The sequence below is a fragment of the Zingiber officinale genome, chromosome 8A, assembly GCF_018446385.1.
Source record: "Zingiber officinale cultivar Zhangliang chromosome 8A, Zo_v1.1, whole genome shotgun sequence".
NCBI lineage: Eukaryota > Viridiplantae > Streptophyta > Magnoliopsida > Zingiberales > Zingiberaceae > Zingiber > Zingiber officinale.
In genome coordinates this window covers 35,340,295-35,355,357 of record NC_056000.1, presented here as the reverse complement: position 1 = coordinate 35,355,357, position 15,063 = coordinate 35,340,295, and the positions used below count along the sequence as shown (strand labels likewise).

Sequence of the window (15,063 nt, the reverse complement as noted above, 5' to 3'; positions counted from 1 at the left end):
TATTTTATGAATGAAATAAAAAGAATCAACATATTGAGAAATAATAAGATATCTAATAATCTGTAAATATATATATTTGTTAGGACTTGTGTGAGCTAGAAGGGGAGGGGCGAATAATTCCAATCGCTTCGTCTTGATCGCGGGCTCATCGTTTGAATGTGTAGCGAAATACTTGAATCAAATTTTATGTCACATGCACAACATCTTGATTTTATTTGGTATCCGTATTTTAAAACGACTAATTCAAGGTCCAATCCTAACGATCTACCTTCACTAAACCTTCTCCTTCTCGGAAATCTTTTGGAGGTGGAGAAGCCTCTTACCACAGTTTTCACAACAATACAAGATAAAAAAGCAAATACAAGAATCCAAACAACTTTACAAGAATTTCACTTTTGATCGTTGCTGATTACTTGAGAATGTCTCTTGTTGGTCTAAAAATGCAATAATATTTCGTCCTCAAACCTCCAAGAATTGGCTCGTCAAATCTCTTCGGAACTCCTCTTTTAAAAAATGTAGATCCGCTACATTAACGACCCCTCTAGTGTTAGCCCCACGGATATGAAGGAAGGTACATGCAGGTACGCAGACGTCACGTGCATGGTGAGATAAACCCCAAGTCGTTAGTTTATGAGAATCGACCCTTGACCATTACGACAGAGATATCATGCGTCCACCGTCTGTGCTACGCCCTGGGTGCTCGAAACTCCTCTTTTAAAGCCTTTAGGTCAGGTTGATTTCCCCTATCAGTCGACTGATTGATATAATCTCCAACACTATTCTTCATTGAACGATCTCTGAACCTTCTAAAATCTATCTAATTTTATTAATTATTTGAATATCAGTCGACTCATATCAATGATCAATTGATTGATGTCATCAGTCGAGTCTTGCAATCAAATCGACCTGCATCTGCTCACCTCCTGATAGTCATTAATCGACCGATATCGACTTTCAGTTGATTGATGTAATCAGTTGAGTCAAACAATCAAATTGACTTACTTCTGTTTGGTACCCATAATCAGTTGATTGATATCGAGTTTTGCAAACCCTAAAACCCGAACAAAAGATTTTCCCCTGTTTGCTGCAGTAACACATCATTAGTCGACTACTTACTGTGGAACACGATAGCAAAACACAGGTCAAGGTTACAATTACCGTAGCAGTATAGTAACCACCATAATTTTGAGCTTTTGGGGGGGTTTTGTGTTCATTAGTTGATCGATACACTTATCAATCGACTAATACTCCTGTTTTAGTCTTATCAAAACTGAATTATCGTCTTACTTGGTATCTAATTGGTCTCAACCTACTAGGACTTCATTTGCCCAACATTTGATCAATCCTTAACCTGTCAGGATTTCACTTGCCTAACATCTGGTTAACCTTGACCTGTTGGGGCTTCATTGTTGCCTAGCATCTAGCATCCCGTCAACCTTAACCTATCGAGACTTTACATCTTATGCCAACTCTTCGTTGAACTTCCGATCACTAAGTGTTTGGTTAACCGTGACCTACTTGGGCTTTTTATATTTTGTCAAATATCAGGTCAACCTGACCTACTTGACTTTTCTCTAAACCAACTTAATATATTTGTCAAACATCAAAATCCTAACTCGAGTCTAGTCTCCTGGTCAACTTTGACCAGAAGTCGATTGCATAAACAATCTCCCCTTTTTTATTTTTGACAATATGTTTAAGTTAGAATATCCTACTTCTTGGGGGGGGGAGGGTGAATAGTTCGTTGCACTCCGGTTACTTGCTTCGTGATAATGATATGCAGTGGAAATGCACACAAAGCACACTCACAACCGCTAACACTAAGATTTACTTGGTATCCACCTCAAGAAGAGGTGACCAATCCAAAGATCACATACGGCGCACTCTCCACTAAGAAAAACACTCGTGTTCGGTAACTACCAAAGGCGGAGAAACCTTGTACAAACCCACACAACAAGATACAACACACGCAAGAGGAAAAATACAAGAATACAAAGTAAGACCTCTTCTTGCTTGACCTTGTTGTTGAAGAACGCCTCTTGAACCTTGGAAGTGCAACAACACTTGTTCCCAAGAGCTTCCAAGAACAGGCGGTGAGTACTCGGAGAAATTGCGTGAAGATCAGGAAGGAGAGTTGTGGAGAAGAAGCTTACCAACGGCTATATATTTCGCGCTTCTAGGGCTCCCAATCGATTGGGCATGCTCCCAATCGATTGTCACGTCAGATCCGCGCCATCCCAGCCATCCATCGCTCGCTACCTGCGCAACGGTCACATCCCAATTGATCGATTGATCGATTGGGGAGGCTGAATTGATCAGTTGATCGATTTAGAACGTCTCTGTGCTAGCTGGAAGTTGCCTGAATCGATCGACCGATTGATTCAGGCTTTCTCGCGATCGCGTGAGAAAACCAACTGCTGATCGATTGGCGGTGTCTGATCGATCGACTGATCGATTGGGCAGCTCTCTGTGCTCGCGACACTTGCTCCCAATCGATCGATCGATCAGCCGATCGATTGCCCCAACCTTAACTTGCCTAAACTCAAGTCCAAGGTTCCTAAACCCGACATACGGTCAATCGTGACCTGTTAGGACTCCTTCTGCCTAGCATCTGGTCAATCTTGACCTGCTGGGACTTCTTCACCAAGTGTCCGATCAACCTTGACCTACTTGGACTTACCGTCTCCTGCCAAGTGTCCGGTCCTCCATGACTCACTTGGACTTCCACCAAATGTCCGGTCACCCTTGACCCATCTGGATTTCCTCATGCCAAGTATCCGGTCAATCCTTTGACCTACTTGGGCTTCCCAACACCAGGTGTCCGGTCAACCTTGACCCACCTGGATCTCCACGTGTCTGACTTCACTCACCAGGTCTTTCCATCTGCCTAGCTTCACTCATTAAGGCTTTCCATCTGCCTGACTTCACTCACCAGGACTTTCACCTAACTTTACTCACTAGGTCTTTCCTTCTGCCTAGCTTCACTCACTAGGACTTTCCATCTGCATGGCTTCACTCACCAGGACTTTCACCTAGCTTCACTCACTAGGATTTTCACCACTGCCCGACTTCACTCATCGGGACTTTCCCACTGCCCGACTTCACTCACCGGGACTTTCACCTGTCTAGCTTCACTCACTAGGTATTTCACCTAGCTTCACTCACCAGGATTTTTCAATCGTCTAGCTTCACTCACTAGGTCTTTCACCTGACTTCACTCACCAGGATTTTCCTTTGCCTAACCTCCAGTTAGGACTTTCCCAGTTAAGTACCCGGTCAATCTTGACCTACTTGACTCTTCTTCACATCAAACTGGTCAGTCCTTGATCAAAGGGGAATTGTATTAATAATCTCTCCAATCGAACGATTGTATCTGTAATCTCAATATATTATCAAATATCGAAACCCAAATATCTAGGCTCAAGCTTGAGCCAAATAAAGCTTAGTCAACCTGATCCAGGGGATATTGCACTAATAATGAGATGTAGCAGTGTCGTGTCAATTAATGCAGCACCCTATGTTGGTCCTTTTGTCGAGCCCCGATAGCTAAGGAAGAAGAAAAATAAGTTGAAGAAGATGATGATGAAGGGGATACATTTGAACTTTAAATACTACAGAAGAATGAAATTTCTGGCTCGGTACTTGTTACCCATCACAAAGGCTCACAATGTGTGAAGCTCACAGAAGCACACCTTGCATGAAGTTTCATGTCGCTGGAATGAAAAATTATCTTAGAAGAAGATTTGCTTTGGCAGTTTAAAGCATGGAGTCTCAATATGCTCTGTGTCTATCCCATGCTAATCTTCACGGAATTGTGGTTTAAACCATGATTTTAACCATTATTTAAATTATGATTTTATTAAAGCAATCAATGTTAAATTTATTAAAGAATAACTTCTCACATAAGCATCAACAAACGCCTACGTACACGGTATGCAAGTGTAAATCATTTTATATGGACTTTTATTTTGATTAATCTGGAAACTTAATTGTATGAATGCGAATCCGGCCTATAGTGGATAGCCCTAGGGATAATGTGAGATCATTAGTAAAAGTGATGTGACGATCAAAAGTTAAGAGGAGACAACAAACAAGGATGGGGAGTACGTGTCCAATAGACCATTTTCTTTGGGACTTGGCTCTCTCGTCTCATAGGCATGACTCCCAGTCTACTCTCGGTCGGCCCCAGCGCCAGCCGGACCCTAGAGCTCAGTCCGTCACTTCTCAAGGGCACAACTTCTAGTCTATTCTTGGTCAACCCCAGGGCCGACCGGACTCCCAAAGCTCAGGCCATCACTTCTCATGGACACAGCTCCCAGCCTACTCCCGGTTGGCCCCAACTCCGGCCGGACCCCAAGGCTCAGCCTATCACTTCTAATTGGCACAACTCTCCGTCTACTCCTAGTCAGCCCTAGCACCGGCCGGACCCTAGGGCTCAACCCATCACTTGTCATAGGCACAACTCCCAATTTACTCCCGGTCGGCCCAAGTGTCGACCGGACTCCAAGGCTCAGCCCATCACTTCTCATTGACACAACTCCTAGTCTACTCTTGGTCGGCCCCGCGCCGGTCAGACTCCCAGGGCTCAACTCATCATTTCTCATGGACACAACTCCTAATCTACTCCCGGTCAGCCCCAACGCCGACCAGACTCCTAGGGCTCAGTTCATCACTTCTCATGGACACAACTCCCAGTCTACTCCCGGTCGACACCAGCGCCGACCGGATCCCTAGGGCTCAGCCCCTCACTTCTCATGGGCATGACTCCCAATCTACTCCCGGTCGGCCCCAGCGCAGTCCGAACCCTCAGGCTCAGCCCATCACTTCTCATCGGCACAACTCCCAGTCTACTCCCGGTCAGCCCTAACGCCGACAGGACCCCTAGAGCTCAACCCATCACTTCTCATGGATACCAGTTTACTCCCAGTTGACCCCGATGTTGGACGGATACCTAGGGCTCAGCCCATCACTTCTCATTGGTGCAACTCCCAATCTACACTCGATCGACCCTAGCGTCGGTCGGATCCCAGGGCTCAGCTCCTCACTTTTATATTATATAATATAAAATATATAATAATAACTTATTGTTGAATTGTATTTTTTTTTTAAGTTTAGCGGGTTGGACCCGCCAACCCGCTATGAACCCGCCGGGTTTTAAGCGGGGTCGGAGCGGGTTGAAAAACTAGGCGAGGCGGTTCGGGTTCAGGTCCATTTTTTTCTAGTGGGGCGGGTTTTGGGATTGGCCAAATCCAGCCCGAACTCGCCCTATTGCCATCCCTACTCCTAGCCTACACATGACCGACCCTAGTGTTGGTCGGACTATTGCTAGGAGATAATACTGTTAGGGAATCACAACTATTTGTTAGAGAATAACGACAATTTGCTAGGAAATATTCCGATAAACTACATGCCACGGAACCTTCCTCTATCCAATGGAAGTCTGTCTTACATCCTCCATCATTCGACAAACTCTGACACTTGACATTCTCTGACGCCTTATTATTACGGAGGTTATAAGAGGCAGTATAAAAAGGGGTCTTCTCTGTTGGCCAGGTACGCGTGCATACAAACACGTCTACTATAGTTCTACTTTTTTTCCTGCACTTTTCGCCTTGTCCTTTTTTTAACTTGAGCGTCGGAGTGCTTGCGCTAGGGACCTCTTCCCTGGTTCTCACCATAACGCTCCCGTGTCATCTCTATGTGGTGTGAGTAGGCTCATGAAGACCACTCTCGACCCTACCCCCCGGGGGAAGATCCAAAGTTTGCAGCTCATCTTCGAGTTCTAGCTCCCAATCCTCCCTCCGTCAACATTCCTGCCCTCCCTCCATTTGACTTAACTTCTGGACGGGATTAAATACAATTAATCTTAAATGTTTTTTTTATAAGACTAATTGCCTTTGCAATCATGTAGCACATATGCATACCCTTTAAAACCTTGAGAAAAAAAAGCCGCAACACTCGGTGGACTTGAATCTTGAGAAGAAGAAAAAATAACAGTTAGAGACTTCAGTACAAAAGGAATTTCAGATCACAGTTGACTTATGCCAGAACCATTCTCCATCTAACCATTGTGCAATAGCTAAACAAACAAAATGCCAGAACCATCCTCTCTCAATTAAGTCATCGACAGATAATTGCAATCATAACAAGCAAATGCACTTCATCTACTATTGCATAACCATCCAAACTTTCATGGGTGATTCAATGATTTTGGCTAAGCATTTCATTTCACATTTATGTCTGTCAGCATAACAAGTCAATTATCCCAATCATTTTGAATTGAGACAATTGTTATTACTATTAGAGTAGGCATAACTCAAAACTTGGCGAAGGGAATCAATTGGAAGGGAGTATGTACTACTTAAGTTGTTATCTGTAGGATGGCAACCAGTTGAGTAACCACAATTTACCATACTACTCGAACTGTGCCCTGCTAAATATTCAGACTAATAATTAATACTCATACCAACTAAACAGGCAACAGGACATTCACTCAAGAAAGATAACTTGCGGCTATGCCTTTGAGTTAGAGTTTAAACTCGGTGTGGATGCCAAAGGCATGACAGATAGCAAACACACTGTTTTAGTACATTGTTTTACTAATGGTTGTTACATGTTGCCTCATAGACAGTAATATCTTCATAACAATCTCCACATGTTAGAAAGAAAGAAAGGAACAAGACAATACTTTCACAGTGTCACATTGATAGCCCATATACAAATCCCAGATGCGAGTCCCAAATCACATACTGATTGCGATTGGAGTAGCTAAGGAAGTGAAATTAAAACAAGCAAATATAAAAAAAAGGAAATTTTTATTTTCGTACAAGCGAAGGCGAATGTTAAAAAGAAACAATTTTTTTTCTGTAAATACCTAAAGCGAGCGTCTGTGATCTTGATATCCACTACGCGGTGAGTCAATGGCGCGGCGCTGCAAAGGAACGCGAAGATGGACGGCGGTGGTCGCGGGGCGACGAGGAAGCGAGGTAGAGACGAGCGGCATGGTCGAGCGAGGGAAGGGGCTCCTCTGGATCCCCTCGATGCCGATGCCTCCGCCGTCGGAGGAAGAAGCCATCTGCGAGAGTGGGATTTAGAAGCCATGAGGCAGAACTGAGAAGGTTTGCCTTTCAAATGTAACGTAACTAGGGAATAAACTGGATAATAAAAAATAAATACAATTATTTTAAACAAATTTAAAATAAATAATTCATTTTATTACATTTAAACAATTATTTTTTATTATACACCACATTAACTATCATAAAGTTTTTATTATAATTTTTTCTTTTTTCCATTTTTTCATTATTTTTTCTCTATTCCTACATAGGATTTACTTTTCATTATCTAATTTATTTTTTTAATTTTTCTCTCTCTTAAATTAAATAATATTTTAATATTTAGAGAATGAATTTTATTCCTTAAATTTTAAAAATAAATAAATTTAAGATAAATTTTATATTTAGAAAAGTTGAATGCTTCATATAGATGTTTTAATAATAAATATCTTTCTTTTATCTTAGGAATTAGCGCAACATACGCATGATATTTTTGGTATATAGTAAAAGTCAATTTTTAAGAACTGAACACCTGATATTTATTTCATCATATCACTAGGAGACCGTTAAAATAATGAATCTATTTTTTTTAATAAATGTTTTAAGCATTAGTGTCATAATTAAGTTTTTTATATAATAACATGTCCAAATTTATTTAATAACGTAACTATATAAGTTAAATCAAGACTAAATGAATACATATGTTTTATAAATTTTATTTATGAAAAAACTTTAATAAATTATATATATATATATATATATATATATATATATATATATATATATATTTTGAACAAATATAAAATTTTAATATTTATTTATAGTATTCATGTAAAATTATAATCAATGAAATGTGTGTGGATAAAAATAAAAAGCGCTATAAATTAAAAAAAAAGAATCAAATAGACATTTAAAAAAAAATAATTCAGAAGAACCTATCAATAAAATTCTCTTGAAAATATCTTCCATATGGTTGTTATGGTAGCTATGGAATAATTTTATAAAAGATTTTTAATAACTATTATACGTTATAATAAAATCCTAAATTTTAAATTTTTCAACGAAATCTATTATATTAAAATACTCCTTATTAACATAAATAAAATTATTTAAATTCCATTAAAATTCATCCTAAACGTATTTTAATAATTATTGACAAATTACAGTAGGAATAACATCAGAATAAAATCACCGATGTGGCGTCTTTTGATTTTTATTTATTTTTTTATTTTTGAAAAAAAAGACATTCTTCAATGATTTATACAAGACGCCCCTTTTAATTTTTTACCAGGAAGTATTTAAAACTTCTGGTGGATTTCATGAATTTAAAATTTAAGGGTGTTTTAAGGAAGAAGGTAACTTTGGGAGTGAAATGAAATATTCCTATTGAATAATCAAGCCGCAGCTTTTGCTACAATCGCATTAATGATTCCTTCGCTTCTTCTCTCTTTCGCTGCTCGTTCCTCTAGCTCGCTGCTTCGCCTCGCGTCGCCTCATCTTCCATCCGGACCTGTGCTTCCGGCCAATTGACGAAGGAGGCAAGGATTCATGGTGGTGTTCTCCAATTTGGGATTCTGGGCCGCTTTTCTCACTGTTTTTGCTCGGATTTGAGGCTCTTTTGTCCTTCGATGCGCTTTTGGGGCTGCTTTGTGGTTGGGAGGATTCTGATTTAGGGTTCCGATTATAATATTTGAGGTGAGCAGGCATGATCCATTTTTAATTTTCTCTCTCGTTGATTTCAGCTATGGAAGCTCTATGATGAGGCTGTTGTCTTACTGATCTGTTGATTGGGATGAATTGGTTTTGAGATCCAGGTGGCCGATCTGAAAGTTCAATGTTTTTTTCCTTCTCGTGAGGATTCTAGATTGGTTATTGATTTGAAGAAAGGGGTTGACAAATTGAAACCTGCAATTTTCCCTAGCTCTTAAAAATCGGGGATTTTTTGGTTTGCCTATGACGAGAGGTTCGATAATACGTTAGCTTTTTTTTGTTGTTGCGAAAGTACGGTATTCTTTTGGAACTTTAGAAGGATCATACCTAGCCTAATTTGGAAATGGAGACACTGAATTGCGTTGAGGATGGCTTATTGGATAATCCTGACGTGGAAGATGAATTTCGAAGCTGCTGTACAGAAGAAGAGGAGTGGCAGGACAGTGAGGAATCCTTAGCCGAAGGGTCTAAAGATGATCTCGATGAGTTCTCACTAAGAATGTTTTTTAAAGGTCTATCCACCTCAGATGCTCAGGGTAAAGGATCTAAGGCTTCAGGAATTGGAGTGGTGATGGAAAGATCTGCTGGCGCTTCCCTAATTAAAGTGCAGAAAAAGCTTGATTTTTATGTAGAGAATTTGGTAGCTGAGCACTTGGCATTGATGGACGGTATATTGGCTGCTATCCAGAATGGCACTAAAAAGCTCTATGCATTCACTGATTCTGAAGAACTGTATTATCAGGTCAGAAAGTTAAAAATTTGTTGTTCACTGTATCTAAAGAACATCTTGTTATATTTCTGTAGTCTCTGATCTAATTTAATTTTAACCTATGTAGTTAATGAACATTAAACTATTCTACCAGATCACAGCACAATTTAAGTTCTTCATAGATTGTAGTCCTCCTGATTTTCGTGCTGGATGAATTGTTTTACTCTTCTTATGTTGTTTTTGATCCCTTGTGTAACAGATAAATCTGTACACGTCTCATTTCTTTATGAAGTGTTTTGTTATATAGGCCATTTTATAGAAAATTGTTTATAATTGTTCTTTATGATGGAAAAATTTAGTTTCTTGGTGAGATTATTAATTTTGACTGTCTAATTTCTTTAACAGATTGCAGAAACGGAAATTCTTGGCCACCAACTTTTGATAGCTTTGGGACACAGAATCCTAGAGCTGGTTGAGCAGCTTGAAGACTTTGATATACAGCTGGTATCGAGTTATGAACTAGAGAGGCCATTGCGTTTGGCCAGAGAAGCAATTGGTGACTGGTCAGCTGACATTTGTCCCATGTGCTGTGAGGAGAAGGAAAGTTCAAAGATGTTAAAGTTGAATTGTTCCCATAAAATTTGTCCTGATTGCATGATCATATATGTTGTTCGTGAATTGCGGTGTTCAAAGATTCCTATTAAGTGCCCTCAAGTAAAATGCAGACATTTGATTTCAACCACTGAATGCAAGTCATTTCTCTCATCTGATAGATATGGATTACTAGAGAGAGCCATGAAGGATGTTCAGAATTTAGACACATTCTTTTGCCCTTTCCGCAATTGCTCTGGAGTACTCCATCTTGGCCATTGTTTGTCATCTAGAGCAAGTTCTTCAACTCAATCAGATATCAACCGCATTCAGTGCCTAGAGTGTCGCAGAGATGTTTGTATCAACTGTCATGTTCCATGGCATTCCTTGATGACATGCGAGGATTATCAGAACCTATCAGCATCTGAAAGAGATGCAAGGGATATTAGTTCTAATGACTTGGCAGAAGACCCTAGGCATAGACGCTGCCAGCAATGTGGGCAAATGATTCAGCACACAAACGAGGGTTATCACATGACCTGCTGGTATATCCTCTATGTTTGTGATAAAATTCATTTTCTAACATAGATAAGTATAGTTGAATTGCCAAAATTTCTCATTCTTGATTGCTTGACAGAACTATGTATTTCAAGGGGAAAATTGGACATGTTTTGGAGCAACACGGTTTCTCTTTTCCCTTGTGATTAAATCCACACATTTTTCTCTTTCACATGGCATGACTGTGCCTCGTAGTTTTTTTGTACAGATACCACAAGTGAACTCTTTAACCCAAACATTTTAAACCAATCTCTTTAAAATTTACCCCCCTTTGAATTCAATCCTCCTGTACTTGATGCAAGTCCGTTGACTTTGGCATGTAACTCACCTTATCCTCAAAATTCATTCTTGCCCTGGAACCCTCCAAAACCTTACATCCTTCATCTGTCTCCAATTCTTTGTTCTATCCCATCTTGCTAACAAGATCTGGCATCTAGATTTACCAGATTTGGTCGATTATTTAGATCACAAACCCTTCATTTTCAAAAATGACTGACCAAGGTTGTCAATGCTCAAGAAATATAGTGTGATATATTGCGATAAATGGACAATATGTTAATTGTGCCAACCCTTCAAGGCAGATTGTTGTCAACATAAAAACAGTAAAGTTTTAATTACAAAACCTAATGTGGACCATATTAGCGTTAAAGCTATATTTGCCAAATTCTTGCAGGGTCTGAACTCTGTAAGAATACTTGCACCTGTAAGCTTGTTGATTTGGAGAATCATCATAGTGTTGTTAAACAAAATCTTTATATTTCTCTTGTGTTATGCATATGATAAGGGTAGTTACTTTCAGAACCTAACTGGACTACTTGCATGTTTGCTGTCTCCATGTTCTTCTATTGGTATTGAAAACTAATGTTTGCACAGACCATTGAACTGAGCAATCTCAATCAAGGTTGTTTCTCATTGGCTCCATTCAGAAATCATCAGAAATGCTTTAATACATTTACTGACTATCAACAAGGATTAAACTGCGTTTTTAGTTTTTATTACATAGCATTTTACTTTTCTGTATGAATGTAGCTCATAGAAAGTTCTTATGGTCTATACTCATTTTGATGGATACATGAATGCAAAATAATGAAGAAAATGAGAAAGAACTTCAAAATGACTGTGACAGTATCCCAAGGACCAATGACATGCTTGTGAAAGGGAACATAGATAGCTTTTCTGATAAAGGTTCAAATATAAACATTTTACCTGACCAAAAGGATAAATTTATTAGTTTCTAACTTTAAGTGGAATGTTTCTTAAAATTTAAATCTTTAAGGCAGTGTTTACTCGGAGGGCAGAAGCCAAAATAGAGGGGGAGGGAGAGGAAAAGAATGAGGAGCAATTACCTATTTTGATAAAGCTATTAGAGAGAATGAAACTAAGGGAAGGGAGGGGAAAGATTGAGGAGCAATTACCTGTTTTGATAAAGCTGCTGAGAGATGGAAACTATGGAGGAATCCCTTAGGGTGCGTTTGGTTTGCGTGTTTTTTATTTTCATTTTCTAAAAAATGCACGTTTTCTAGAAAATAGAAAATGACTTTTAGACATTCTCTATTTTTTTAAAAAACAGACATAGAAAATGCAAACCAAACACCATTTTTCATAAACGTGTGTTTTCCATAAAATAAAAATGAAAACCGCACAAACCAAACACACCCTTAATCTCTCTTTTCCTCCAAATTGGTTTTTCCCAAAAATAGATAGAGTAGGAGAGAAAGAAGGAAATGCTCGATTAATGTATCATTTATTCATCCCTAACCATTGATCACCACTAGATGCTGGGCCATTTTTTTAACTTCCCACCCCGTTCTTGAAGGGGAGTCTTTATGCAATGGTAAAGCTGCTGCCGTTCGATTTGTGGACATAACCTCGTGTAATGCAGGGTAAGATCACATACAATAGACCCAATATGGTCCAACCCTTCCTCAAGACCGAGAGCTTCGTGCATTGAATTGTCTTTTCTCATCACTTGTTTACATAGGAAATATACAGTAAATCAGGGGTTATGTGAAGAATTCTTCTTTCCCATTCTCACTCTGTCCCACTTCTGGATCATGTGAGAAGCGGGTTGAGTTTATGGTAAGGCACAAAATATAGTATAAAATATATATTATTATCTACAAAATATATAAATTGTAACTAATATATTTGCAAGATAAGCGGAGTGAGGGGGCAGAGCATAAAAATCCATCTCATGTACATCTCATATATACAAGGTTTTTTTTTGTCCCATCCCCACGTCATTTAATTGTAAGAGTGAGAAAGAATAAATTGTAGTCCCTACTTTTGAGTAAACTCTGGATCACTCCTCTTTCCTTCCCTCTTTTGCCCCTATCCCTCCTCCTTTCTCTCCATCTTCCTCACTCCAATTAGACATAGCCTAAGCAATTCAATTTTATGTTTTACAGGGATTTGTAAGAACTTGTGAACAACTTTGAACCTTTCTCAAATCTAGATTTGATTTATCTCAAACCAAATTGAACATTAGGTGAAGTGATATTGCCCTTAAAATGACAGTTTTAGATTTGTTTTCATGTTGTTTGTTGTAATTTTTCAGGTCTTAAATTATATTATTTTAAAGAAGTTTCCTTGTACAAAAAGCTGCACCACTAGTCTTAATTTCAATTTTAAATTTTTCTTTTTTGCTTTATTATGACTTTGTTTCTTAAGGATCACTTCTCTAGTGGCATCTGCCAATATGGTTAAAATTTAACGTATTGAAATGTACTATCCCATCATCATTTTGATCTTGAATTGGACATTATAGCCATCTGATTAGCTCTTTGCTATCGTTGCCTTTGTGTTTGACCATCCAACATTGTGTTAAGGTGTTCTCCGTGCCAAAGAAACTTAAGACTAGTGTCATCCCAAGGGTGTCAAAGAAACTTAGCCGAGCTTGGTTTGTGTTGCATAATAGATCCATAACATACCATGATAATATGCAACAAACCCTTATGGTCATGCCACTGAACATGAAACTCCTGCAATGAGTTTTTGATTCTTTTCTCGCCAGATAATCACACCAGTAAAAGAAAGTTATACAATTCCTTTCTCAGGTAATAAGAAGTCTAGCTTTAACCAAGCAGATTTCTGTTGTTTCTTAAAGTTGGTTGAGGATTGTTCATCTTTGTGTTCAGGAATAACACAAACATTTCTATACGGAAGTCCAGGCTGACCATGGCTAAGCATGACCCTGCCCTCATTGAGTTGTGTTGTGCCTTGATCGGCCATGTTTGCAGGCCCATGCTAGGCGTGGGTTTCTCGGTGCCCTACTTGTATTTTTTTTTATGCATAACTTTTCCAGTGCTTTCTTTATTAGCATTAGCACATGTGGAGAGGTTGAATAAAGCTTAAATTGGTGTTTTCTGGTTTTGATACTTCTTGTTCAGATGAAGTAGATCGACACTTTTTCGACATGATATGAACTCAGACATCTTCAATTTTCTGCTTTTGCTCGGCAGGTGTGGGCATGTGTTCTGCTACATGTGTGGCGCGGAATATAGGAATGGCATTCAGACCTGTCATTGTGCCTTTTGGGGCGGGAACAATCCCGAGACTTCTGCAACACCCTCGACCGACGGATCAGAGCTCTGGACATGGGAGTCTTTTGATTCCCTGCCAGCCCTGACAGATGAATACTCCGAGCAAGAAAGGGCACAATTGGCTCTTGTACAAAGGTTTCTCTCTGGAGGAATCGACCTAAGTGACCTCCACCACTCTCCGCAATCTTCTCCTCGATGTTCTGATTCTTACATGGATACCGTGAAAGACCTCCACCAGCTCCCCTGGCTCGAGAGGTTCGTATCCGTGATTAGTGACAGCTACCACGAGGATTTTGTTCAGTGAATTCAGTTCGGTAACACCATTTGAAACTCATTTTGCTAATAAATGATAGCATGTCATAAGATATAGTGTTTGCATCATTTGGGATTTGAAATTCTAGAATTCTAGTTGCTATTATCTTATTCTTAAAAAGGAAAAAATTGTAGTAGAAACTGTGTAAAAGTTTAATGAATTATTGATCATTTCAGTTTAATTTAGTGTTCTATTTTGCTATTATAAACAGGGACTATGTGATTGCTTAATGCATTATTGACTTTTAAAATACAAGAATTTGTTGGATGCATGTTCTTGAGTTTGAGCCAAGAGATAATGGTTTTATCCAATATCTTAAATTTCAAACTAAAAATTCATTTTATCAACTTTGTTTTAATAAGAAATGTAAATATTAATTACTGAAACGATCTTCCTTTCCAATCTACTTCCATGTATCGATCTTCGCATCACATTCTACCTCGTTCTATATGCTACCTATGAGTTAATGTATGTGGTATTTATATGAATATGTATTTGACTTCATTTTATATTTTATATATGAATTGATGTAATTGATATTTACATGGGTATTTATTTTAATAAATTTTAAGGTTAATTTTTTAG

General features: G+C 38.8%; 1 protein-coding gene across 3 annotated transcripts; it reads left to right on the top strand.

Moving 5' to 3' along the window:
* The first annotated feature begins 8,472 nt into the window (after window positions 1-8,472).
* LOC122008440 (ATP-dependent RNA helicase DEAH12, chloroplastic-like) lies at window positions 8,473-14,659 on the top strand. 3 transcript variants are annotated; one of them, XM_042564168.1, is made up of 4 exons: window positions 8,473-8,707; window positions 8,798-9,507; window positions 9,880-10,610; window positions 14,085-14,659. In XM_042564168.1, exons 2-4 carry the CDS (start codon window positions 9,109-9,111, stop codon window positions 14,467-14,469), a joined length of 1,515 nt encoding a protein of 504 aa, XP_042420102.1. In that variant the 5' UTR covers window positions 8,473-8,707; window positions 8,798-9,108; the 3' UTR covers window positions 14,470-14,659. The 3 variants fall into 3 exon arrangements, with proteins under 3 accessions (XP_042420102.1, XP_042420101.1, XP_042420103.1); XM_042564167.1 differs by having other exon boundaries at window positions 8,473-8,750; window positions 8,870-9,507; XM_042564169.1 differs by having other exon boundaries at window positions 8,473-8,750; window positions 8,864-9,507.
* The last annotated feature ends 404 nt before the right edge of the window (window positions 14,660-15,063 follow it).